Source organism: Takifugu flavidus, chromosome 11, assembly GCF_003711565.1.
Source record: "Takifugu flavidus isolate HTHZ2018 chromosome 11, ASM371156v2, whole genome shotgun sequence".
Taxonomy (NCBI): Eukaryota; Metazoa; Chordata; class Actinopteri; order Tetraodontiformes; family Tetraodontidae; genus Takifugu; species Takifugu flavidus.
Window position 1 is genome coordinate 4,903,543 of NC_079530.1, and position 26,399 is coordinate 4,929,941.

Consider the following 26,399-nt stretch of genomic DNA (forward strand, 5'->3'; position numbering starts at 1 on the left):
CAACTATTCAAGCTTGCAGGAGTTTAGTTCTGCCTTGCTGACACAAGTTGAGTGCTGCTGAGTGACACACACACAAACACACACAGACACAGACACACAGACTCACACTGATCCACATTGTCAGGGAGAACTCCTTCCGCATGTGAATGCTGCGAGTGCTCGGCGTTTTGTTATCTTCATCCTAGAGTCATGTGACGCCTTGCACATAAATGTAATTTGTTGTGGGACGCAGTGACGATGTCGGCCAGAGTCTGAATGTCACCTTGGTTCATCTGGAGTGCAGACGGAGGATGAGAGGTAACAGAGCATCAATCAAGAGAAGTTCTGCTTATTTCTATTGACAGTCTTCATCAGAAACATTATTTGAGTATTAAATCGTATCGCTCCCTTTGTTCAAGGATGACAGCATCTCTCTGTTAGTGCATTTCCAGGCTTTCAAAGCTTTAAAAGACCATCAGAAACAGGGCAGCTCAGATTTGCTGGGAATGCAATAAGGATGCTGTGTGATCTCAGTATCTCAGCTCACCTCGACACACACTGTGGTTGTCATGACGCCACCAGCGCCAGGCCAGTGCAATAGCAGCTCTCCTATCTGGCACGTTCAGGCTCCATGTTTGTGCAGTGGGAAGGAAGCATCTTTACTGAATAGGCTGACACACTGAAGGTTTCAAAATTCCCTCCTGATTTTAACAAGTCAAATTCAGGAGATTGATGCATTATATTTTAATAATTGCTATTTGACTTTGAAAATGCACATCAATTACACAAGCTCACCTTTTTAATGAGCATTTGACTTTAATGTGGCATCGATGCAGAAGAACTGGAGCTGAAGCCAATCTGAGATCATTTTAAAATATTTTTATAGTCGTCATCCTGAAACTGGTGTTTTGCAGGAACTCTGGCGTATGTGTTTGTGTGTGTGTATGTGTGTGTGTGTGTGTGTGTGTGTGTGTGTGTGTGTGTGTGCGTGTGCGTGCGTGTGCGTGTGCGCGCTTTGGCTGCCTGTCATGAACAACACCTGTTCACAAACTTGGAGCCTCTGCAGTTGCATTCGCAATGACAGTTGGGAAACTAAGATAAATAACTGGGGTTTGGAAACTAAAATGAACAATTTCCAGTTTTAGTTTATAACGTTTAAACATTTTGATTCTTCATGATGGTTTCCTATATTTTCTTGATTTTCTGTGTCATTTCCATGCACGTTTATCTGGATCCTGAATCCGATTCCCTTGGTATGAGTGTGCTGGTGCACATCATCCATCCATAATGGACAGGATTCCTGCTTCTTACCGGGAAGCTGTTGGGAGACTCCAGCATCCCTCTGGACAGGAATGAATGGTGGTCAAAAGAAGAGGAGGAATAAGTGATAGAATCTCATGTGAAGTTTGAGAAGTTGGAACTTTAATTTGGTCACAGGGACATGAGAAGCTAACATCCTCAACATGTGCTGAGTAGATCCAGGGGCATTAATCTGTACTAGCAATAGGAAAATATTAGCAAAGAGGAGAAAAAGAACATATTTTACCACCAACTATCTTTAGTTTCACTTTGTTTCAACAAGTTTTTAAGTGGTGGCATCAACTTCATTCTGCACGGAAATAATTGCCATTCCAACAGTCCCAGTCGTCACATTAGTGGGGTTCTTCTTCGAAGTGGAGTGAGATTCTCTGCATGGGCGGACTAAAAACATCAAATCAAACCCTGTTCTGGACACCTGCAGGATGTAGATCAATGTATAAAGTGTATCTGTGGAGAAAAGCCTTATAATAACACAGGAGAAAAGAAATCAGGTGCTGCTCAATTGTGGAGGTATAAAAAATTTTGAAATAAAGAGAGAACTATTTAGATGTTGGTAGATCTCCCAGTTTGACCCATCATACCCTGATCCAGCTGCCATGATGGTTCTGTTATATCATTGATTATTGATATTGAGTTTTTTTTTCTGCTCTGCTCAGGTGCAGACTGGCCCACTTTGACCTGCTGGAGCAGGTTGGACATGATAGAAATGCTCCTAATAGACAACTGATAATTAGTCAACCCATCACGTTGCCTGTGCCTGAGTCTGTTGGAAACTTGGCTGAGAAGTGGAGGGTTCTCGGTCCCAGAGCAGACAAAACATGGAAGGTGTGCTGGTAGTAGGGAAAGGTGCCAGAACACCTTCAGAGCAGTGCTGAGGAACCCTTGAGCAAAGTGCTGAACCCACAACTGCTCACATAGGGCCCTGTGATGAACTGGTGACTCACCCAGGGGTGGACCTGCCTTCGCCCATTGTGTACCCTCCCCGCGACCCTGAGAGGGATAAAGTGGTTAGGAAGATTACAAACCATCATGTTGCTTTCAAATAAATGTTCTGCTTCATCCTGCAATACAGTGTATAAACAGAAAAAAGAGGAAAAACATATTTTTTCATTAGAGCAGAAAGCACCTAAAATCTTCTCTAACCTACAGTTAAAAGACCAGCAACCATCTCAATAACTTAAAACCAAAACAATAAAGATGAGACTCACAAAGAACCTGCTCTGAGTCCAGGTTTGTTTGTTCTCCACATGAACCAGTTTATGGGCTGGTTCAGAGTCTGAGACTTCGGCTCTTTTGTCTATCGTATCTTCCCTTCGCTCTGTTGCAGATGTTTTCAGCTGAGAGCAGGACTGAGAGCTACAGCTTCAGTTGGGTAAATTAGTTTATGTTAAGACAGACATCCAGAACTCACCCGAGGATGAGAGACTCTTATATGAACTCCATCCTGTTGGGTCTGGAGGAGGAGGAAGAGGAGGAGGAATGTGGGAGGAAGAGGAGAAGGAGGAGGAGGGGGAGGCGGAAGAGGAGAAGGAGGAGGAGGAGAAGGAAAAGAGGAGATAGAGCGGAGGAGGAGGAGAAGAAGAAGGAAGAGGAAAAAGAGGAGGAAGAGGAGAAGGGGGGAGCAGAGCTGGACGTGATCTTTACCTCACTACTATAAATATAAATTTTAATATAAATATCAGTCCAGACCATTACAGATCTGTGAAGTTAAAGGTCAAAAATGCCAGCACTAATTTAGTGTGACGCCAATGGTCTCTAAAGATACCCTCACAGGAGGCAACATCAGCGCCACAACTGAGTCTGAAAGACATTTGGGATTCCAAGATCTTGAGACTCTAAGAGATCTTATCTGAATCCCACAAATGTCAGTGGTGGATGGAAAATCAACCCCAGCGTGGCACTTTTAGGCTGACTTGTTTTCTTTTGTTTTTCAAATTTTCATTAAAGGTTCTTCAATGCTCAAATCTCAAATGACATCGACCAATTCACCTGTTCTGGGAGCTGAATCAGCAGCTGCAACTGAAGCCAACCATGAAATATTCAGCACTCTAACTTGGGTTTGTGCGGATTTTCTGGCAGTTTCATGATCAGTTGCTGAACCCGGTTTCACAAGGGTCCCAGCCCGGCAGGGGTTCTGTGCTATCAGGTGGAAAACTGTTTCCATTGCACATTTATGCACTCGTAGGACTGGATCCCAACACAGAGGTCCAATATGAACCAGTATCTGATGGTTGTTGGGTTCTCAGCCATTGAGCTCCAACACTGCTGTGGCTTCACTCCCATTATGAGTCAATGTACTGGTCAGCCAGATAAGTGTTCAGTAAGAAGACAGATTTACCATCATGAAATCGAACTGAATTCAGTGGATTAGCAGGATTAGCTCAATTCAACAGACTGAGCAGCACCTGATTTCAACCAGTATGTGATTCTCTTTTTTTAAGCACCAGAGGCACAAAGACCAGAATTCCCTTTGAAAAAAGTCAGATTTGTACTTTTAAAATATGTATGTATGGTTTGCAATAATTTTGAAATTTGACACATTCAGATGCAGTTTTAGCATTAGCCTTGATGCAAATTGATGCTTTATTATTTACATTTGATTTTTTTTTTTTTTTTAAATCTTTCTTTGCCATTTTTAGAATATTAATTTCTAACAAAAATCAACCAAAACAGTGAAAATGTATCATGGCTTCATATATACATATTTTTAAGTATATTGATTGATTTAATTGGGAAAATGGCTCAGATGAGAACCCTGCTCTTCTGGGATAATAAATTGCATTTTTAAGTGTGTTTACCCTGACACAGATTTCTAAAATAAATGCATGTTAAGTTATAGCCTCTAGCCTGATTCTCTGACTTATTTGTTTTGGAGATTTCCTTAATTGTTTTTTTTTTTTTTTAATTTGCTGCAGTTCGTAACTAATGATATTAAGGACAATATAATGTCCTTTATTATGGGTGCAACAGTGAACTGTTTTTGTGGCCAGCATTTTCTCCCACTTTCAGGCTCTATGCTAAACGAACTGAGCCAGCTGCTGTAGCCTCTGACAGGCTCTGTCATCTGTTGCTCCACTACTGGAGAAATTAGGCTGATATCCTTAAATATTTCCCGTAAAGATGCAGTCCACTTAAGTTATGTTTTCTCATTAACGCGCTCCATCTGCCAGTCCTTCTTGATTAACTTAGTAAATCATTATGTTGTCTTTGTTGGTAACAGATGGACCTTTCAAATAACATCTTCGCAACAAAGATGCCAACTTGAAAAATTGTATTTTAAAAAATAGTATCAGAAAATGTGGAGCTTGATAATCTTATTTCATTAAATCAAACCTGCTGCAGGTGCTAAATAATTAACTACGTTTTGGGGGTTAAAAAGGCAAAGTCTATCCCTGAAGCAATGAAAGCAAAAGCATGGGTGCAGTTAAGCTAACGTGGCCACAGGATGGATGATCAGGGAGGCGGAGGCGCTCCGTACAGACGGTCAGCAATCTTCCCGCAGGGACAAGTTATTTTACAGCAGATTGCCTCACACTGCCCACATGAGCTAATTATACAGACTATTCATGCGCGTCTTGTATGGCAAAATTGTATAATTACAAAGAGCCTATTTGTATGATAATGTGCCACACAGAAAAGAAAAAAACATGGAGATTTTGGTTTTACCTAGTAATGAGTCTATTAAGTCATTTTCTTCCATGTGTGGAACATTGTTAAAAACCTTTACATGAAGACATTTTAGCTATACTCAGGCATTCAGTTTGCTTGTACATGATCCCGCAGAAGGAAGCGGGAAAATCCCCTTAAATCATTATTCTCACTGAGAACAAGGTCAGCGGCTCCTCTGTTGAAGTTCCTTCGAAAGAGTGTAACTTCAGCTGAGCTCCTGCTTCTGATGGGGAGGCAAAGGAGCTTGAATCTGAGGAAGAGCTTGCTCGTGTTTCAGGAGGTTTATGGCTGATTGGAGTCGAGTTGAACTTCCGACTTCCAGCATAAGCAGCAAATCCACAAACAGGCAGGACAGACCAGAGCACCAGTATTGGCTGAGGTTACCCCTCAGAGCTGGATCCCTGAAGCACTTTTGATGTTTGAGTCCAAACTGCATAACCAACCCAGGTGGCAACATTTTGATGAAGAAACGCATCCTCGTAGTGGCAGCAGCTCCTTCTGCTTTCTGTTGCCTTCAGGGGGGGACAAAGACAGATGGGTCCCTCTGCGTGCGCGATGAGACAGATTTGAGCTGGCCCTGTGGTTTGGGTCAGCAGCCGTGATGATGGTGCACGAAGGGAAGAGCTCCTGCTGTCTGAAAAAAAGAACATGATGGGATCAGGCCCCAGTGTCGCGGCAGCGGCGAAGCTGGGATGTTCTCAAGCAGACGTCAAGTGTGTTTTTAAAACCTTTTTTATTTTTTCGGTAAGAAACAAATAAATTCTTCCAACATATCTGAAGTGTGAAATGTTTTTTCTCATAAATTCTCACGGTACATTCAGTTAATTTGAAAGGAAAACAGGTTTTTGTTTTGTTTTTAGAATTTGGCACTTTAAAAAACAACCACAAACTAATGTCAACCGGTTTCATCAGAACAAAATGTACAAAGCCATTCAAACAGTCATTTTTTTGAGACTAGTCAGTTTTATAAACTCAAATGTTGAATATTCAAAATACACTTTTAATGTTACTTCTCTGTTACTATTTACACATATGTACATCCCAGCCTGACTCTTCCGCACATGATTAGAAACCTTTGTTTTGTATTTTATTCTGATCTCTTCACACGTTTGGCACTCAGCCGCTCCGCTCTTCTCTCCGAGTTTGAATGTCCGTGAATGCTCTGATGCTCAGATGGATGTCCCGTGGCTGGGCTCACTAGCTTTTGGGATGGGTCCTCCTGGCACTGGTTGGTAGGACATTGCCATGGGTGTCTTGACTGGGCTCTGCCGGAACAGCCCCCCATTGGGTGCCCTGTGTTTGCAGCGAATAGAGGGCATGGTGGCACTGCTGAGGGGCAGGGGCAAGTTCCTGCCAGGGCCTGAACTCATTGTCCTTCCAGCCCCATGACCTTCCTGCAGGAAAGTGGTCACAGAGAGCCGTGGTAGCCCCCGATGGGACGGGTAGTCTCGGGCTGACAAAGCCTCCAGGGACTGGCTGGGCTGCATGCTGCCAATGTCCAGGGCAGAGATCTCGATGGACTGACCTGGCAGCTGCTTGTGGGCCAAGTCGTCATCCAGGAGACTGTTTAAACGTTGGTGGACCTGCTCCAGGTTCACCTCTTTGTCCTACAGAATGAGAGAAGCCACAGTATGGAACGTGGAATACAATGGCAGCAAGAGCAGGGATGTTGTTAAAGAGGATGGTAATGAAGAAGGACAATGGTTGTAATGTGGGAGAGAGGACAAAGAAAGAGAAGGACATGTTATCAATAGTTATTTCTCCACCTTCTCCAAGATTACATGTAGTCCAGGTTCTCTCACTTTTTTTCACATTTTCTTATGTTGTGGTCTCATGCTAAAATAAAAAATGGAAATATTCATCATTCACCATCAAGGTACACTCAAGAACCGGAACAAAACTTATAAGAAAGAAAAACTAAAATACTGCATCTGAACTTTAGCTTCATTTCTCCTGAACATCTTTGAGATGTTTCAATGCCATGACTGGATTTAAGATGTAGATCTGGAGAAGACTCCAAAAACATTAACACTGCACTGAAGGTTCCCATGAGCACAGTGGCCCCCGTCATCCTGAAATAGAAGAAGTTTGGAACAACCAGGACTCTCTCACGATCAATCAATCAATCAATCAATCAATCAATCAATCAATCAATCAATCAATCAATCAATCAATCAATCAATCAAGCAATCAATCAATCAATTTTTTACAATTAAAATAAGCGTCTTTTACAATCAAAATTGTTTGTAGGTGCTTTACAGAATCCCAGGGCCTAACCCCAAACAAACACCAAATACAACAGTCTGCAGAAAAGGATCCAACAATTGCTGACTGAGCTCAAGTTCAAAAGGCAGATGGAAGACTTCTAGAAGGTCATCTTTCACTGCCATTCTCCACCAATCTGAATTTCAACACAGAGTCCTGACAAAAGCTTCACCCAGTAGAAGTTTCCTGAAAGGTCTGACTAAAGAGTGTGAAGAATGATGTTGGTGCAATAACTGAGTGTTTCTTCACACATAAACTTTAGGAGACCACAACAGAAGAACATGTGAAGAAGTGAAGGTCTGAAAACAACACCTTGAAGCAGCAAAGCATTGAAATTAAAAGTGCTTAATTTCATCTGGACTTCTGAAGGAAGCATAAATGTGGATGCTCTTCATGCACAAGTGTTTACATGTTTAGGTGACCGCACGTCTGTTGTGGGTAAAGATTGGCACATCATTGCTTCGTTGACGTCAATGCGAACGAAGCGACGGAAAAATCAGGAAACACTGGTCATGCTGAGGCACTAACGTCCACACAACAGTACAGACATGGAGTGAGATGATGGATGGTAAAAAGAGCATCTCCCCAGCCCGGCCCCATGCTGAGACTGACAGTGATCCCTCCCTATCGAAGGTCAGGCCTGTGCTTGCCCCCCCCCCCCCCACTCCCCCACACCATCATGTTCTGGTGAAACATGGGTGTCATGGTGCAACACATCCAAGTCGACGGCAGTAACTCAAACTCGCCACCAGAGACCTGGTCACCGTTCCAAGACGTGACTGTGTACTAAGAGCTGCCTGAACTGGTGATACCTAATGGACAGACTGGTACCAAGCTCAGATGCTTTACTACTGTACATGCTTGTGCTCACACTTTAGTTTAGGGATCCATGTCAAGCCTTAGCTGTCTGGACGCCTCGTGTGGAGGGGCGAGTTAAAGTCAGAGCTCTAAAGCTTTAAGACTTGAATGGATGAGCTAAAGAGAGCTACTGTACAGCTGAAGTGCGCAATTCCAACGCCTGGTTTTGAAAATCTGATTTAAAAAAGCCGTTTGTGGTTTTATCCGCTTCTCTCGCATTACCATCTGTGACGATGGCTGACTAGGCCATGGTGGTGGGTTTTTATGTGCTGTATGAGAGAGAAGCAACGGAAGTCTCAACAAAGCACCCAAACTCTCTCCCACATGGAAACGAATGAGTAGATCGATCACATGATGTCTGGACTTTCATCAGGGGCACACCTATTATAACTGCGTGTACTGCAGCTCTACTAAATCGGGGCTGGCGTCAGCGCCTGCTGGATCCATAAAGTAGAGTGTGGCAGTGGCATCTCTGGGCAGGACCGGGGGGCCCGGGGGTCTGGGTCTCGACCGTGGCCTTGGTGGGGCAGGGGGACCCACGGTGGCCACCATGGCCCGGTTCTGGGTTAGCAGGCTTGGGACTGGGCCCTGGCCCGATGAGTCTGTGGTCACCTCTTTGGGCTGCTCTCTGTGGCAGTGGTTGCTGTTCCACCAGGTCTCCAGCGCGGCCACCAGGAGGGCCAGGAGCAGCCCGGCAGCCAGGATGCAGAAAACACCAGCAAAGCTGTGCAGGTGCAGGGCCCGGCCCTCCGGCTGGGCATCTGCATGACTCTGCAGGTCACATCGGCCTTTTTTCGGCCACCATTTTTGCTTCAAGATGTCCAGGTCACCTTTTTCCTGAAGCTCCAAAATCCTGGGGAGATAAAGTATGAAGTTCTTCAAAGGCTCCACTAATACTTATTGAGACATCATTAATACCTGACTAATCAAATTACACACACAACTGAAAATAGTTTAAAAAATCAAAGATATTTCTATCGACAAACACAAAGGCTTACAAAATCAATATCGTCCTTAAGAACTTTAATTAAACAACAGTTTGAGTGACCCAATTAAAAGTAAAGGAGAGCGAAACAGTTACAGTCAATGTTCTGCTTTAGCATCGGGTTCTAGCTCATTAAAGAGCTCTAATACCACCAAAAACTGCAGTTTGAACTGCAGCCTGATATTGATATGTTGTTTGAGATGCAAATAAAGGCTGATGGAGTTTCCACAACACACTTCAAGCAGCTGATAAACTCTGCGGTTTAGACTCTGAGTGTGAAGCTGTTTGGTTTGGCTGGCTCATAAATGGGGGTCTAAAACTAGGAAAACATCATTTGCATAGTAAATCCTGCCAGCAGTGTCCACAACTGTTTTTTTCAATAATTACAAAGTGAGCAATGTAGCTGATATCAACACCCATACTTCTGAGAAAAGAGGTCTCTGTAAGGGCTGCCGTGCTGAAGGGCCATGCTGTAGCCTCTGGTGCTCATGCTGTTTCCTGCGACTGTCAGCGTGCAGTCGTCATCTGTCAGAGCAGCGTACTCCACCACCGCCATATCCCACAGAAAAGCATAGGATGCCCGCTTTGCCTGCATAAACCACCAAATGTAGAAAAGGATTTACAACAGATAAACACAAGAACAAAGAGACAAAGCTACAAGCTAACAGGCTGGGTGACTGGTGATTATTTCCTCTTATTGTGTGATTAACTAACTGTGAAAATATTCCAAATAAATAAATAAATGAAAAGTGAACTGATCTAATGCTTAAGTATACATTTAATATATTGATGTGGACAAAGACTATGAATTTCTATTAACTGGCTGAAGACTGTTGTGACTGCTGTTGTCACAAAATCAGATTTTTGTCATGAAAATTTGGTGGAATCTGCTTTTGCAAAAAAAGAACTTGAATTTTTATCCTATTTTTCTACCCGCAGGTAATCAGAAAACAACTGCAATAAATCTGTAATCTGCAAATTGGAAACAAAACAAGAAAAGCGGAGCTTCAGACAAGATTCGTGGATGCAACAAAAGTGACTTGACTATATCCTTCAGAGGAAGCTCTGACCTTCTTGATTCCCTCTGATGGGCTGGAAACAGAGTTTTCCAGGCCGTTGTTCTTGTTAATGGTCTTCCAGAGTTCAGCGTACGTGTTGTCCTGCTCCAGAGGGTTGGTGCCTTTGGCCTTGAAGTACTCAAAGACAGCTGACTCTCTCACGGTCCCATAAACCAGATCCGACTGTCTGGACAGGTCCTGGAACGATCTGCAGTCAGGAAAACAATGAAGATATAAACAGATTTTATTTTATTAGATGTGTTGTAAACGCCCTCCTCCTACCCCACCAGCAAACCAAAGGCAGCGTGGCTTTGACTGAGGTTCTTAGATAGAGCCCAAGTTCAGTCATAGAAAAGACATTTGTCAAGTTTTCTACTGCTGCTTCCTATTTGGAGCTTTGGTCCTCCTGACAGGCCAGAATGTGTCCATGTCTGTCCTGTATGTACCTTCAACAAATTTCAGGAAAGGTTTGAGGGGTGAAGGGGCTAATTGGGAGGCGCAGCTGTGAAAGTGGGTCTCAGAAGCCTCCTGCTGTGGCTCCTTTCAGGAAAGTTGTGCCAGATTGATTATTGAAAGTCATTCCTGCAGGCAGACAACCAGAATGTCCATGGTCTCAACCTGTAACTTAGTGGGTGCAGATAAAAAAAAAACATTTCCACCTATTCTGGGAAAAGAAAAAAATCTTCTAGTAGCTGTTGCTTCCTTCACTCCATTCTTGTGTTTTTCAGCTATAGAGCATAGGAGGTCTTCCATGGGACATGAGCCTGGCAGTAAAAATGAGCATCAACATTTGATATAAATACGGCCAAAGCACTTTGATAATGTGTGCTGATTTAGAGAAAGATTTGAGCAGCTGGAACTACAATGGCAGCACGAGAACTATGACCTTCTGTGGAGATAAATCCATATGTGTGCAGGCTCCTCCCATCCCAGCGGGTGATGGGAGGTGCTTAGATGTCCTCAGCTGCTTAGATGTCCTCAGCTGATGAGGAGCTGTGATTCACCAGCTTTTTTGAACACAATGTCCTACTGATGTAGCGTTAGTGGATGGTCTCTGTTTCTGATGCAGTTGAAGAACATTTATGAAAGAAAGCATGCACTGTTGTCTGGATCCCAGAGGGATGGATGGATGGAAAAAGTCAAACTTTGACAAAACACCTAAAAGCCATTAACTAATCAGACATAAGGTCTGATCCCACATGACCTTAATGGAGGACTTTGACACATTATAACATCAAGCATCAATCAGCTCAGAGATTTGGACCTAAACCTCTCCGGTGCTTCTGAAAAACCTGAATTCAGGGGTCAACATATGTGCCATCCTACCCACAGTTTCACACTTCAATCAAAGCAGCTTCAGTAATATTCCCCAAGGCAGTTCAGCACAGGCCAGTGATCAAACCTGGCCAAAGGACCTCCTGAGCCATCGTTCATATCTGAGTGCTAATCCCAACCCTGTCAGATTTAAACGCTCATGATGCAGATTCTGGTGGTAGGATCCGCGACAGCCACTCAGAAATTTCTCCATAGATGTTAGATATATATATATATATATATATATATAACTAGAGAGCACAGAGTCAAGAAAGGAAAAGCAGCTACTGTAAAGCAGGCTTCCAAATACATGCTGGCATGAGGACATTTGTAGGCTATTTAAAGTGCTTTTACTTCACTTATATCCTCTGATTCACAATTTGTGTCCAGCTCAGTTGGTCCCGATGCAATCAGAGATATAGTAGCTGCAGCTGCTCATTTATTACCCCACAAATGAGCAACGATGGGTGGGATGCATATGGGAGTACATCAAATCACAAAACGAATAAAATGGGGAGGACTCTGTGTTCTGGTGTGATTGAGGCTCCGCACGTGACAGCAGATGCTCTCTAATTCAAGCTATCGGAACCAGAGAGCATATGTGTGTGTGTGTGTGTCTTTGTTGAGACCGTGCACCAGCATCATTTTCCCATGGAAGCACCAAACAAAAAGCCAGTATCAATCAATCAATCAATCAATCAATCAATCAATCAATCAATCAATCAATCAATCAATCAATCAATCAATCAATCAATCAATCAATCAATCTTTATTTATATAGCGTCTTATACAATCAATCAAAATTGTTTCAAGGCGCTTTCCAGAATCCCAGGGCCTAACCCCAGACAAGCAACAGTGGCTGAAAAAAGGATAGGTAGGAGAGGAGAGGAGAGGAGAGGAGAGGAGAGGAGAGGAGAGGAGAGGGAGAGAGGAGAGGAGAGGAGAGGAGAGGAGAGGAGAGGAGAGGAGAGGAGAGGCATAGAGCATAGAGCATTAATGGAGCAGCTCAGACTTTGGATGCATGCACCTTCATTTGTTTGTTCGGACCTGTGCAGGAAAACCATCAGTCCATTTCAAACGGCTGTCTGAGTACAAAACCACTCAGAGAGAAGCAAAAGCCTGATTGCAGAAAGTCCTCTTCATCCCCTCATCATTCCTTCCAGTTGCTGCCAGATGGTGGAACATCCCACTGGGTCCTGATAACATCCTGGCTCCCTCTGCGGTAACCACCCTGACTAATCTGAACTACACAATGACATTTTTAAATACTCTGCTGTTGCAGGAGCCTCTTTAATGCAGCCGTGCACGTGTTTCTAATTGTTAATGACCTGTACTGTTGGACCCTGTGAAGGAGATTTTCTGTCAACAACAAACAACAGAGTTAATGCTGGTAAACAGCCAGAGGTAAATCATGCGTGCAGGTCAGTCTTTCACCTTGACTATAAAGGGAAATGAGGATTTTGGAGCTGAAATGTCAGCACCTGTGTCTTTTCTTCTTCCCTCAGTGGATCCTGTGGTTGTGTCAAATTTGAATTTCCCATCATAACCTTGACTCTGTTGCTGGCTAAAAAAATTATCTGAAGGCAGCTGCATTTTTCCACTGGCTATATTTAAATCAACTGGCTCCTCTTTTCACCATGTGTGAAAATGTGGAGTTTGAATTAGTGCTGAAATGTGTTTGATAGCATCAACAGAAAGCCTGTGAGGGTCTCTCCATGGTGTCACACTTTCCACATAAGCTGTCATCCAGTCAAACTGGGGATCTCAGAGATGGTTCCAGTTAGAGCTGGAATGCAGTGTGTAGTAGGAGATAGGCTGTCTCCACACAACATCCCAGAATTGGTCCAAGCTGAATGTGACCACAGAATCACAGGTGCTGATTGCCGGTTCAGGGACTTCTTCTAGTGACGTTGGTGTATAATGGTGGCAGGTTGGGTAAATGTGTCTTTGCTTCCATCCCATTCACATAAACTTTAAATGGAGTTTCTGCAGATTTCCTTCAGCATGACATGAGTTTTCTATCTGCATTTCCTGCATATGATCTCCCTGAATTCTGTTTAAAGTCTCTCTCACTCTCTCTTGTTCTCTCTCGTTCTCTCTCTCTCTCTCTCTCTCTCTCTCACACACACACACACACACACACACACACACACACACAACACACACACACACACACCACACACACACACACACACACACACACACACTCAAACAGAAATATCCTTTTCTGCAATAATGGTTAAAATTTAGTAGCTGTGCCATCAAGAAAGCCAGAGGTGAGCAGTAATCTTATTAAGGTTCATGTTAACATAGAGAACTTGCCCCAGGTCAGTTCGCTCTGACCTAACTCCCTGTTTAAATTTGTTATCTCTCATCTGTCCTACAGTGTTTCCACAATAATACCAAAGCCATTCCTCCTCTCACAGGAACAAGTTTCATTTCTGACATAAAACAACCCAACTTTTTTTGTAATTTTCTCAAGCTTTGGGCAAATGGTGAATTTTGTGGAAGCACCAAAGTCTCCTGCCATGAAGCTGAAAGTGTCTGAGCGTTATATGGAAAAATGTCAGGAAGAGAACGTTGAGGGGAACCGATCACGTCAGATGTGGTTGACATCTGGCTGCCAAACCTCACCACACATTGCTCACTTGTGTGGAGTGACTTTTCTTAAATCTCCGACTGTGATAAATAACATGCGGATGAAGAAAACATCTGAATGCTGTCATTGAAACCCAAATGAACCATGCAAAGTAATATCAAATAAGTAACTCTCTCTCTGATGCTATTCTTTAGCTTGGCAGAAGTAAAAGGACTGTGTCCTACCTGATGGCGTTGTCCATCCGGGACACAGTCAGGTACGCAGCCAGGTTGGCTGTGTACGATGAGCAGACAATGAGTGTGAAAAGCCACCAGCTGCCCATGACGATGCGCAGAGCCACGGAGCCCAGGATGGAGTCGCTGCCTGAGGAAGTACGTCATGACAGCAGAGTTAAACCATCATATTCTAGATTCTAGAATAGCACACGATCGTCAGTCATCGGGGTGTTTGGGTCCACGGTCGGCCAGGGCGCGGCCCCTGATTGTGACCCCTGTCTGCAGTGTGGGAAACATTTGGATCTGGTCATAATTTAATCAGGCCTTTACTGGCATTAAAAACTTAGACTTAGTCAGTCAATTTCAGTCATTGTTCCAGATCTTGTGTCATCTCCTTAACCACTTTATTGTGCAAGCAACACCAGATCAATGAGGGGTTACAGGGAGGGTAAACAATGGGCAAAGGCAGGCCCACCCCTGGATGAGTTAGCAGTTCATCACAGGGCCCTATGTGAGCATTTCTGGGTTTGGTACCTTGGCAATGCTTTGAATGTGGTCTCGCACCTTCCCTAGTACCAAAACACCATTCATTTTTGTCTGCCCTGGGGTTTGAACCGAGAACCCTCAGAACCCAGCTCCCAACAGACGAATCTACCGCCGCCTTGCCTGATCAGGCTCACGGTCAAAATTTTGATTCTGCCCCCCACATCCCAGCCCCCTTTTTTTAAAGAATAAAAGAGTCAATGCTCATTAATATTCATTCTTCACGCAGCCTTTTTAACATTCTTTACATCGTGTCTTTAAACCGTTTCTGCTGCGAGGAAGACTGGCTCATCACACTGGTTTCCTTTCATGGTCTTCCTGCTCTTTCCATATCCAAAAGCTTCTGAGCTGCATGAGAAAAATGTCAACACACATTCTAATTTCCAAGAGTAAAGCCACAGAAATGTCATCTGAGAGATTCAGGATGTGGAAAGTAATGAAAACATATTTGTCTCAAAGTGTCAGTATCAACACAGCTGTGCCCTGAAGACGGTCTGTGGGAATGAACTCAGGCCTCCAGCATCACTCCGCTTTATTACATGTGGCACTGACTGATTTTTCAAGGTCAGTGAATGGGAAATGTTCATCTTAAGACTTTGGGGATTTCCTCATCACCTGCGTTGGTCCCATCCGTGAGACGCACTGATTAAATTCAGAACTCAATACATGAAATTCTGTTCATCATCCTGATGTTGAACAGTTCTGCGTATTTCAAATGTGTCCCTAAAGAAAACTAAAGAACAGGAAGACTAAGATAGAGCAATAAAATCACTGACAGTCTAAAAAAAGCTTTTGGTGGACAGCTGATTCAAGCAGTCTATGCAAGGGTCAGCGGTCGCATGCATGAATGGCCTTTGACCCCTGGTCACCCTGAACTTTCACCAACATCTCATCTGTGGACCCAATTCTGCTGTGACTATGGCGGCCTGGAAGTCACAATGACCACAGTTTTGTTACAAAAGCAACACAATATTTTGGGAATTTAAGACACTGACAAATACACAGAAAAGATGTTTTGCTGTGAAACATTTGCCAAAAAGGTTAGTTCTGTTTTTATTAACAAGAGGAGGTAGGACTGAAATGTTGACGGTGTGTTAGGGGGCAATTAGGATGCACAGGACGCTTCCCTGTTCAGCCTGTCATCATATGAGCAATGTGCACAGACTGAATCTCAATATTGTTTTGCCATTTGCAGCAGCAGTGAAACAGGTCTTAAAAAGCTTCTATTTACTGGCAATTCAGCCTCTTACACACACACACACACACACACACACACACGCGCGCGCACATGCACACAGCAAGACAGCAGAAGAGCCAGTGAATGCCTCCTTTAGTATGCCATGCTGCTCCTGCAAGCATAGAAACTATTTTACCCAAATTAATTAAAGGTTGATGGAAAGTCAACAGTTTTCTAATAAAAAAAGAAAAACAACTGGTTTAAAACATGGAAGGAAATGTTTGCAAACACTCCACAAATCAACCCTGTGGATGTCACCAACATGGAGGCACTGCCCCAAAAAAAAAAAAAAATTGCTGGAGGGGGGTCTGAGATCACTGTGGTCTGTGACAGTGACAAAGACCCACCAGCAGTAACGGAACCTGCTGGAACCCTGAAACATGGCAGCAGTCAACCAGCATAAAAGAGCAGAAAATATGGAATTAAAAGAGTAAGCTTAAATATGGAGGGAGCTGGGCCAGTCTTTACTAATGCAGCTACACATCCAAACACCACCACGCAGTTGGATCCTAAAGACGGGACCTTGTCCTTGGCAAGGGCACCTTTCAAACAGCTGCGGTTTGCAGGCTTCAAATTGAGTCTAAACTGAGTCAGCGTTGTTTGCCGCATCCCACACATGTGATGTCCCTCAGTGATCTGGTATTGCTGCTCAGTTTTGGCTTCTTTTTCCTGTTTTACTCTCCATCAAAAGCTCCACAGCTCCAACCGACGTCACAGATTTAATTGGATGAAGTTTCTGGATGTGAAGGAGGCCAAATGAAAAACATATTTCAGCACCCACCTTGCTGTACAAAAGCACCGTAGACGATCCAGATGGCGCTCTGGAGTGAAGTGGAGACAGATGGCGAGGTGTGACCTCCTGCACTGTTGTGGCAGCGCACAGCCTGGATGCGCCGGAGAAGGAAAATCATGATGCCAACTACAGGAACGGCCGCGGCGATGCACGCCCAAACCGCCAGATCAAACGGTGCCAGCAAAGAGAAAATATTAATTTTCTCCTCTGATTTGCGCATCAGGATTCCGACAGAATAGTCCATGTAGCGCTTGCTGAAATCCACCACGCTCTCCCGCTCCGGGGTGATGGTGATGGCTGATATGGCCAAGTCAGCTTGCTGTGAATGAAGTTATATGGGCTCATTTATTCACCATGAAAATATGCTCCATAAATAGCCATAATACGCACACTCCCCCCCCCACCCCGACAGTTAGATTAATCTTTCTGGTGCCCATTTAATCTCCAATCATCCAATATCACGCGAAACTTTAATCTAAGCAGAAAATGGATAATAACAAACAGTCACAGAGGTTTGCACTCAACAACACTCAGCCCACATTTTAGAATCACATTATTTCACACTGAATCAAATTAAAACTGTTTGTCAAATGTGTTCTTTTTTGCCGAATTCCAGTATTTAATACTTTACTGGCAGAGTTTTATGCTTTGTAGGAACCAAAAAGTGTTTTTTTACTGCAGCATCAGCAAAACCACAGATTTCATAACTTATTGTCAAACTTTTTCAGCGTCCGTCCAAAAAGCAGAAATTAGATCAGGTTGGAACTTTCTGATATCATCCACAGGAGAAAACTGATTGGCAGATATGGACTGTTGGCTCACAGAAAAGTTTTTCTAATCTTTTCCACTTTACTGATATATCTTGGCTTCCATTCCCAAATTTGACAATATGGCCTGAATCCCAGAATATCTGATAATCAGCCCGCTGATATTACAGGAAAAGCTAACCTTTCCGATGAGTTCTCCTATCATGCCATTCCAGGATCCATTTGGGAGTGCTGAACCGTACTTTCCATCTCCAACCTGGTATATGTCATACTTGAAGCCCAGGATCTTAGCGAGAGCATCCAGAACATCGATGGAGAAGCCTTTGTACCTCTTTGCTTGGCCCAGAATATTTTCTGCCACCATCACAAAAGGCTCTTCCTGACAGAATCAAGAGAGAAAACTGAACTTACATCAATGAGTCTAAGACACATTAATGTTTCTACATTTAGGATTTATCCTCAAACTCTCCTTTAAACCTGAGAAGGTGCTTAATCACAGACGACATTTATCAGGATGCTCCTTAATCTGCTGGGGGCCCGATCGTCCACCCAGGCGAGGACACATTCAGTCATATTAAGAACTTCAGGTTGACACTTTTATGAAGAGCTTCTGAAGTGATCTAAGCTGAACTTCATCTTAATAAGAGTGTTACTTCAGCATCTGTTGACCTGTAACACACGGCATTATGGCTCGGTCTGGTCACCGTTGAAACTACTGTTTAAATCCCGCCCTTCCCTATGCAGCTGCTTTATGGGTCGAAATAACAGGTCAGCATTACTGTAGATGGGTAAAAGGGACAATAGATAGAGGAGAAGAAGAATGAATGGGAGAGGTAAAGGGAGAAGAGGGTGGTGTCAAAGGGAAATCGGATAAATGTCTCCATTAGGTGACTTTGGTGGTTATTATTATCAATATTGTGCCGGCTAACAACAAAGGGAAGGGCCGAAAATAGAATTGAATGTCTGTAATTGTGTTTAATCAGTTTTTTTACTTATTATTAGAACAAGAAGAAAACAAAACAGTAAAAGGGTTCATTAGCAGGTGGAACGTCCACAGATTGATAACCTGATGCATCTAAATGCACCCAAACTTTACACAAGCTTTGTTATCAGCTTTGCCTTCTCAGCAGGAACACCATCATCGGTATTCAAGTGAACTGGTCTGCACACATTCCTCAGCCCCTGACAGGCCTGCGTGGCTCATATTGACAGACTAGATGAGGGAGAATATTATTTATTTGGGGAGTTTGTGGTAAAGAAAAAGTGAGTGGCGCACTCCCACCACTGTCTATGAAAGGAGGTGATGATGGAAACTCGTCATCCACGCCTACTGTGGCGGTCTTGATCGATCTTCTGGTTATACTGATGCTTCCCTCGTGAGATGTTTGGAGTTTGAAAGTGTGCAAAGCAGACATTTTTGAAAGAAGAGCAGAAAAACATAATGTGCAGATTTGCTGTGGGTACACAGGATATATAAACACTGAGTCTGAGGAGTCGGGAGCATAGAGAGAACCTGTGTTTGTTCAAAACCTGAGGCATTATAGAATCGACATTATGCAGCTAGCACCTGTTCTCAACATGGAAAAATCCATACCAGCACAGCGTTAAACAACCAACGCTCTGGTTTAGTCCTACTGCGGCTGTTTGTATCAATTTAGCTGCAGAGGATTCAGAGTAATATTCTCAGATATTTGCCTACTCAGGTCAAGTATTAACAGATTCAGCTAACTCCCACAACTTACCAGCAATGTTACAATCCTGAGCGTCACCCCCTGCATGCTACTCTCTATCCGATTCTCCTTTAGGCTACCGTTCAGCCCGCGAGTGGAGTCCCAAGTTGCCAGCTAATGGAGGAAAGAGAAAACATACACGAGGATATTAAACTGGAATGTAAACATAAGGCAGAAGTCATTAATTTCAGAAGGTGGTTGAAGGTATTTCTTACATTTTTTTGATCACAATAACACAATCACACATTTATTGCTTCATTAATTAGCATTTACACACATCGCACGCCCATGCACATTTTTGAATTTGTGTTACAAAAATCTAAATATTCAGACCCCACACATTGTAGTCATTGTGCAGAAAAAGACTGACTTCCTTCTTCTTATCCCAACAATCTTTTCTTTAAACTCTCTTCCACGCTGTCAACATTCTGAGATGTGTTTCAAGTTCTCCAGCTGCTGTTTGTTCAATTCTTAATCTCTGCTGCGAGCTGGACAAGGATTTTTGAGAAGATACACATCATTTGGATTGGTTTAAGAGATCTGAGCTGACAGGACAAGAATGGCGGTTGAAGGCCAGACAAGAGGCTTTGACAGCCCGACAGCACAGCTCAGTCTATGGCTTCTTACCCTAAACACTCTCTTTCCATCTGCTTTAACCTTTCACATTAACACTCCCATTATCACTTCTCACGTTTACCTTTGTTACAGCCGATTTGCATGAAAACCGGTTGAGTTCAAATTAGAAAAGTCTCTAATTGTGTCTCTCATTACAAGCAGCTGAAATGTAATACTGTGTTTCAGTGATTGAGGCAGATTTATCCAAAGGCTTTATTGACTGTTGGACAGCAGACGGATAGCTACGAAGGATATTTAAGCAACATTGTGTAGAAAAGAACCCCAGGATTAATATACAAATTATAAACTTAACTTTAAGTCACCTTTCATGACAGCCTTCATCTATTTTCTCTTTCGTTTAACTGTACATATGCAAGATTAGAGCCAAGAAACAAAAAATGGCTTTGCAGACATATAAACATGACTTCTGATGAAGTTCCAGATTATGATTACTGGTCCAGATTTCTAAACAAAATAACGGGTGCAGACATAAATCCCTGAGACTGACACTTGCAAAGTGAAGGATTATACAATACGGAGGAAACTCCAGATAAACAACAGCTTACAGCCGCAAATGAACTCACTGCTGAGGCAACAAATACCTCAAAAACCGTAACGATAATCTTCAGTTGCCACCTGTTATGCGTGTGGCTGAAGGTGTCTCTCACAACTCTGGATATAAAAAAATCTAGAGGGCATTTATGAAGTGGATCAATGTCAACACAATAAAGCTGCTGTTGTACAGCTGTGAGAGCTGAATGTGCACATTGGTTAGAAAATACTGTAGGTGTGTTGTCTGAGCTCCGTCCTCCATAAAACCAGGACAATCTTTGCTCATTAAGCTCAAGAACATTGACGTCCATAACTTCTACTTCATACATCCCTGCAGCCAAAAGTCACAAAGTGAACCAGCAGCAAAGCTGCAGCAACATGGACCAAACTTCAAAACAATCTGATAGATCGATCTGATAATTAGCAAATAAATTAAAATAAACAACTCATCAAATTAGAAAAGATTCTGTTCTGCAGAACTCTTAGAGAGTGGTGTTACTACCATAATGTTCAGTAATGGGCTTTAGTGAACACCACTGACCTTGAAAATGATGGTTTGTGACCGTCTCACCTCCTAAATGAGGTTCAGGTTGGGATTGGAGGAGGGATACACAGCGATAGAAGTAGCTGGTGCAATGGCAAGACGTGTCTATCAATCAAGCCAACAAGGGCATCAGCTTCTCAAAGGGATGAAAAACTAGATAATATTACTAGAAATGAAGGCAGGAGATGAGGACAAAAATCTTAGCGCATGTGCAATTCTGCAGCTCGTGTGTATGTCAATAAAAACATGTTAGCCCAGCAGGCTATATAAGCTTTTAAAATGGAAACACAACTGCAGCTGGTTCCACTTTATTGCAACATTACTGAGGGACAAATCATAAAAAAACAACAGTTGGTTAGTTATGAAACAGTCAAAAGAAATATTCTATAACTGCTGGATGGATTTTAACATCAGCAACTTTCCACAGTATCATATGTTAGTTTTATTTTATTGTGTTCATGAAGTTTCACAATTAAATTAGCGCATAATTAGCACCTCAGGGATAAGTAATTATTTATTGAAAGCACGGATCCAGCAGAAATAATTAGTAGCAATAGAGCAACAATATTTTATGTATAAACATCATCTACAGTATATAGATGATTACACAGCTGCCTCATTAACCAATTTGGCCTGTAAAATGATCCACAAAATCATGAGAAGGAAAGCGATGTAAGTAAAGCTGGTGAAGCTCGACTGGCAGTGAAAGAAACATCCAGAGAGCTTTAACATCAGTGAGCCAGTGACAGACGGTGCTGGGAAACTGGAGGACTACACCGAAACCGTGAGCAGAACTGTGGCCAACACCCACCGGTTATACTGGGAGCAGCTCTGGCTAAGAAAGTCTGAATATGACGATAAACTAGCAATGCCATCCTGTTATAACAATAATCCTTTCAATGTTAGAAAGTTGGAAGAACACAGATTTAAATGTAAATATTTGCTGTTACTGAGAAAACTGTGTTCTGAAATGCTTAAAACTGATTCAAGAACAACATGTATGAACCTGTTAAAACCAGTATAAACCTTCCAGAAGGTGACCTTGACAGCCTCGAAAGGTGCCTTTAAATAATTTTATTATTATGTGTTTCTCTAGTCTGACTGATCCTGGTTATGGTCCATCAAGACCTGAAGGTGGAGGGGCCCAGAGCTCCATATGAGGACATCTTCATATGGAGGACATCACATGGAGGACATTTTCTCTATTACAATGGAAAAACCTCTGTCCATGGACAGATGATACACTAACTCCCATATCTTTAATCATCACGAACAGATATAGTACAAATATTGATGTTGATGTTTTCTGAAGGTGGAGGGGGCCAGAGCTCCATATGAGAACATCTTTATATGGAGGACATTTGCTCTATTACAATGGAAAAACCTCCGTCCATGCACAGATGATACACTAACTCCCATATCTTTAATAATCATGAACAGATATAGTACAAATATTGATGATGATGATTTCTGTAATCATGACATCTACTGCACAGCTATCATCTTTGGATCTCCTTCAGGTTTCTTCTTTTTCCCTAAAATTGGTTAAGGTTTTTCTGAGCCAGTTCGAGGGTCTGAGCTCAGAGGGGGTCACATCTGTGCAGATTGAATAGCCCTCTTGAGGCAACAATGTCTGTGATTTTGGGCTCTAAATAAATGTGATTGGATTTCCAAAGTTTGTGGGTATTTACTTTTGACTTTTGAAAAGATAACAGTCATTTGTATAGCAAATGTTCTACTCTCTATGTGCTGGGGTAGAAGCAATAATTGCATCAAATGAAGTGACTCTGCCTATGAAAGGTTTGGCTAAGCTGGAAGTCATTAGTAATATCTGATTAGAGGCAAACATCACATCAATAAGAGCAAAGCAGAAAGGCCAGACAACAACAGCATCGATCACTCTGCAGCAGAAACAGGACGGTGCAGAAAACTCACAGTAGCCATCCAGGAAATAGTATTTCAGTCTTCATTATTGTTTCTAACCAGAAAGACGCCTCATCTGAGAACCATCAGGCTGAGGAGAAAATGGACTGAATGCAGCTAAACGATGATGGAGAGGGAGGAAATGCTGGCTGAGGGAGGGAAGAAGAGAACAGGGACGACAGGATAAGGACAGGAGACGAAATGAGAGCGGCACAAAATGAGTTGGACTCTGAGGGGTCGGTAGATGGAACATGTACCGTCAAGGCGCGAAAGGAACACAGTAACGTGACGCGACAGCACATTTGCAGAGGCAGTCATGTAATGGCGTTACTCTTCTTGATGGTAGACACCAATTTTACCGAGCACAACTTGCTGATTGGGAATCGAAACATCCCATTACACATAAAGAGAGGGGAGAGCTGCCTGATTCCAGCTGCTCTGTCACACTGAACAGCTCCGCCAAGCAGGTGACACAAACCCAGATAGACGTCCAGGCGGTAAAGCAGAGTGCTGACTGTGTTTGGCGCCTTATTCCCCGCCTGATTCTCACAACAAGCAACCACATGCTGCTGTGCTCCCTGACCTCTGCTCTCTGTTGGCTCCTAGAGTCAGTGAGAACTACACGTTTGGGCTTTGATGTTGACCTTTCTCTCTTCTGTGTTGAAATGCGCCCCCTCACCCCTAACCCTCCCCACAACCCTAACCCGTCCACAGGACATGTGCCCTCAGGAGCACGCGTGTTATGCTCATTTTCTCGGTAAATGCTAAAGGCCACCTTATGATTAATTGCCTTCATGATGTTCAGCTAAGCTAAGTGGTGATTAAATCTTCATTACCACTTCTGGTCATTCCGGCTTGACATAGATTACCAAGAAACTCTATTCCTCTTCATTCTGCAGCCAGTCCCTGACTGAACCAGGCCATCCACAGCCACTAACAAGACTCTCATCCAGAGAGATTCATCATTTCAGTTGTGTTACACCTTTTATGGGACAATCAGTTAGTTTGTGTTGCTACTTTACAACATCTGGAAATGCAGTGAAACAGCAGCACGGCGAAACATAACCTGTTTCTGTTCCAGCTGTTTTTTCCAGCAGGTTAATGAAACTACCTTCCCACAAACCTGAGGTTGTGTGTTTAGGCAGATAAGGATTTTATTAAATGACATATGAAGCTTGAAAATGTTTGCTCCATATGTAAATTTGTATATGGAGGGTTAAAGAAATGAGACACTCCCAGTTACAGAAATGGGTCCAAACTATTTCTATATCCTCCATCAAATCCCAGCAGCTGCATCAAGCTGGGGCTATTGAACAGGTTGTGTGCTGTGGTACTGAGCTGCACTGACCCGTTTCACATCCTTCCCAAAAGTCTCACTGTAGCTGGTTCCAAGGATTTCAAACTGCACGTGGGAATTGGAGCCTTCAGCACGGAAGTCCATCAGTCCTGTCAGGCCGCTGATCCTCCCCTGCAGAAACAAGAATGAGGACCATCAGGAAGCAGAGAGGACAGAAGAATTTACTCTTCACTGTTTCAGCTCTGCAAAATTCACAATCGTCACAAATAGAAGCCACCAGACTTTATCATTTAAATTTCCTGTGATGCAGAAAGCTAATAAAGCAGCTCAGGCTGAGTGAAGAGTGAAGCTGCAATTCAGCTAAACCTCAAGCGTCACCATTCATTCCTCCTGAGAAGCTGTAGATTGTTTTTCAGTAAAAAGTGTAAGAGGAACCACGTTAGACGGCAGTTCAGTTCCAGTGAAACCAAGAGGAACATTTGATGTGAACTCTGTCTCTGTTGTTCGCTGTGCCCCACACGGGCATCCAATGTCACCCTCCAGATGAAAACAGCATCCCGGCAACCATGAAAAAAAATTCCATTATCAGTTTGAAATAGACAAAAATCAAGCTGCTTCGTAAGATTCTTATTGAAATGAGAAAAGTGCAAAAGGCTACAGCAAAGCCCAGAAGCCTCTAACCTGGAAATCAAGTAAATGACTTCCTATTCAGTTTTTGTTCAAATAACCGAGACTGAAATATTGAATTTGTGAGGGGGTGTCAAACTGGTCAAACCTCGTAGAAGCTGTCATTTAAATCTTACTTCTTAATAAGTGGAACTGCTCTTGTTTGAGCTTAAATACCTTCTGGATGGTGTCCAGCATTGACCATCCACCATTCCACGGCTTGGTAGACTTCCTCATACAGTTCAGGCTGGCCATGCTGTGCCACTTCCTGTCTTCTAGTTTCCTGTAGAAGGCGTTGGCCAGCATCAGAACACTGTCATACAGGTAGAGGTTGGACACCTGAGTTGGGGGGCAGAGCAGGGGGCATTTGTCAGCACACTCTTTTACTCCATTTTAAAAAGATATGCTGTCTGTCCTTGTTTATCATTCTCTGGTTCCCCTCAGCCCCCGTTTATGTGGCATTTATAGGTGACATCTGGAGGCAGATGCTGTTGTTTTTATCCATTGAACTAAGATTTATTAAGGCTCAAGTTTAAATTAAAGCAGAGATAAACAAATTAGGGTATAGTTGTGTTTTCCGTTGGTGAGAACAATAAAGTGCAACCTTTCCCTCAGAATGTGACTTGGTTTTGTTGAACAGTCCTCCGAACTGGGCGGATTAGAGCTCTTTGCTCTGACCCCAGCAGTAAAGATGCTTCCAGCTTAGTTCATTTCATTGCTGCCATCAGTTCCTCCCTATGACTGCAGTGAACTCTGTCAGGAATCATGTTGACCGCCTCCCGTCTCAGCGTGACAGCTGATTTGACAGGCCCTCTGGGTCAAGTCAAGTCCTTCTACAGCAGAAGATCAGTGGGGGGAAACACTAACTGCCACTTTGGGCGTGCAGCTCATGACACCTTTAGTCTCTTTGTGGTCGGACATGAGTTGAGGTCAGTCGTCTCAAGACCACCAAGTCAGGATACTTGAGGTCATTCAGCAGCCAGAGGGCTGTGATCGGAGGGATACCCTCATTATTTTAATGTATGCTTACACCATAATTTTCCTCCGTTATTATATTTATGTCGATTATGGAAAACTATGGGTGCAGGAGCCACATAATGTTGCCATCTGTCCAGAAATGGATGAATATGGAGGAAAATGAAGAAGTCAGTGGAGCTGCGAGACACTGCAGGGAGACTGCTGTCATGGCCCAACTAAGCACGATAAATAATGAAATGAGGACGCGCTGAAGACACATGGTTTGCATTGAGCGGCAAGAATACTGACATGACCTTCGACCTCTGAGGTGAGAAGTTATTTGTGTATTTCAATGACCTAGCTGATTGCGTACCCTCTCTTCATACCAGCTTCAATCAACATCAAAGTCAAAAAAAGGAGGAATGAATTCATCACACAATTGAAAAACAGTAGGGTGGTTGATTAATTGTACATTTAAATAAATATCATGGGATGACTAAAAACATTATTGGC

At 43.1% G+C, this 26,399-nt stretch overlaps 1 protein-coding gene across 2 annotated transcripts in view; it reads right to left on the reverse strand.

The window, feature by feature from the left end:
- Positions 1-5,684: 5,684 nt before the first annotated feature.
- Positions 5,685-26,399, reverse strand: part of grid1a (glutamate receptor, ionotropic, delta 1a) — a 135,669-nt gene continuing 114,954 nt past the window's right edge. The window contains exons 7-16 of one of the 2 annotated variants that reach the window (XM_057047145.1): positions 25,107-25,268; positions 24,315-24,434; positions 19,345-19,446; positions 17,784-17,981; positions 16,824-17,154; positions 14,272-14,410; positions 10,147-10,342; positions 9,499-9,665; positions 8,704-8,944; positions 5,685-6,575 (exon numbers count right to left, since the gene is read on the reverse strand). In XM_057047145.1, the coding sequence (XP_056903125.1) occupies positions 6,138-6,575; positions 8,704-8,944; positions 9,499-9,665; positions 10,147-10,342; positions 14,272-14,410; positions 16,824-17,154; positions 17,784-17,981; positions 19,345-19,446; positions 24,315-24,434; positions 25,107-25,268 (2,094 nt within the window). In that variant the 3' untranslated portion in view covers positions 5,685-6,137. Of the gene's footprint in view, positions 6,576-8,472; positions 8,945-9,498; positions 9,666-10,146; positions 10,343-14,271; positions 14,411-16,823; positions 17,155-17,783; positions 17,982-19,344; positions 19,447-24,314; positions 24,435-25,106; positions 25,269-26,399 lie in introns of both variants that reach the window. The other variant, XM_057047146.1, reaches the window with a different exon arrangement.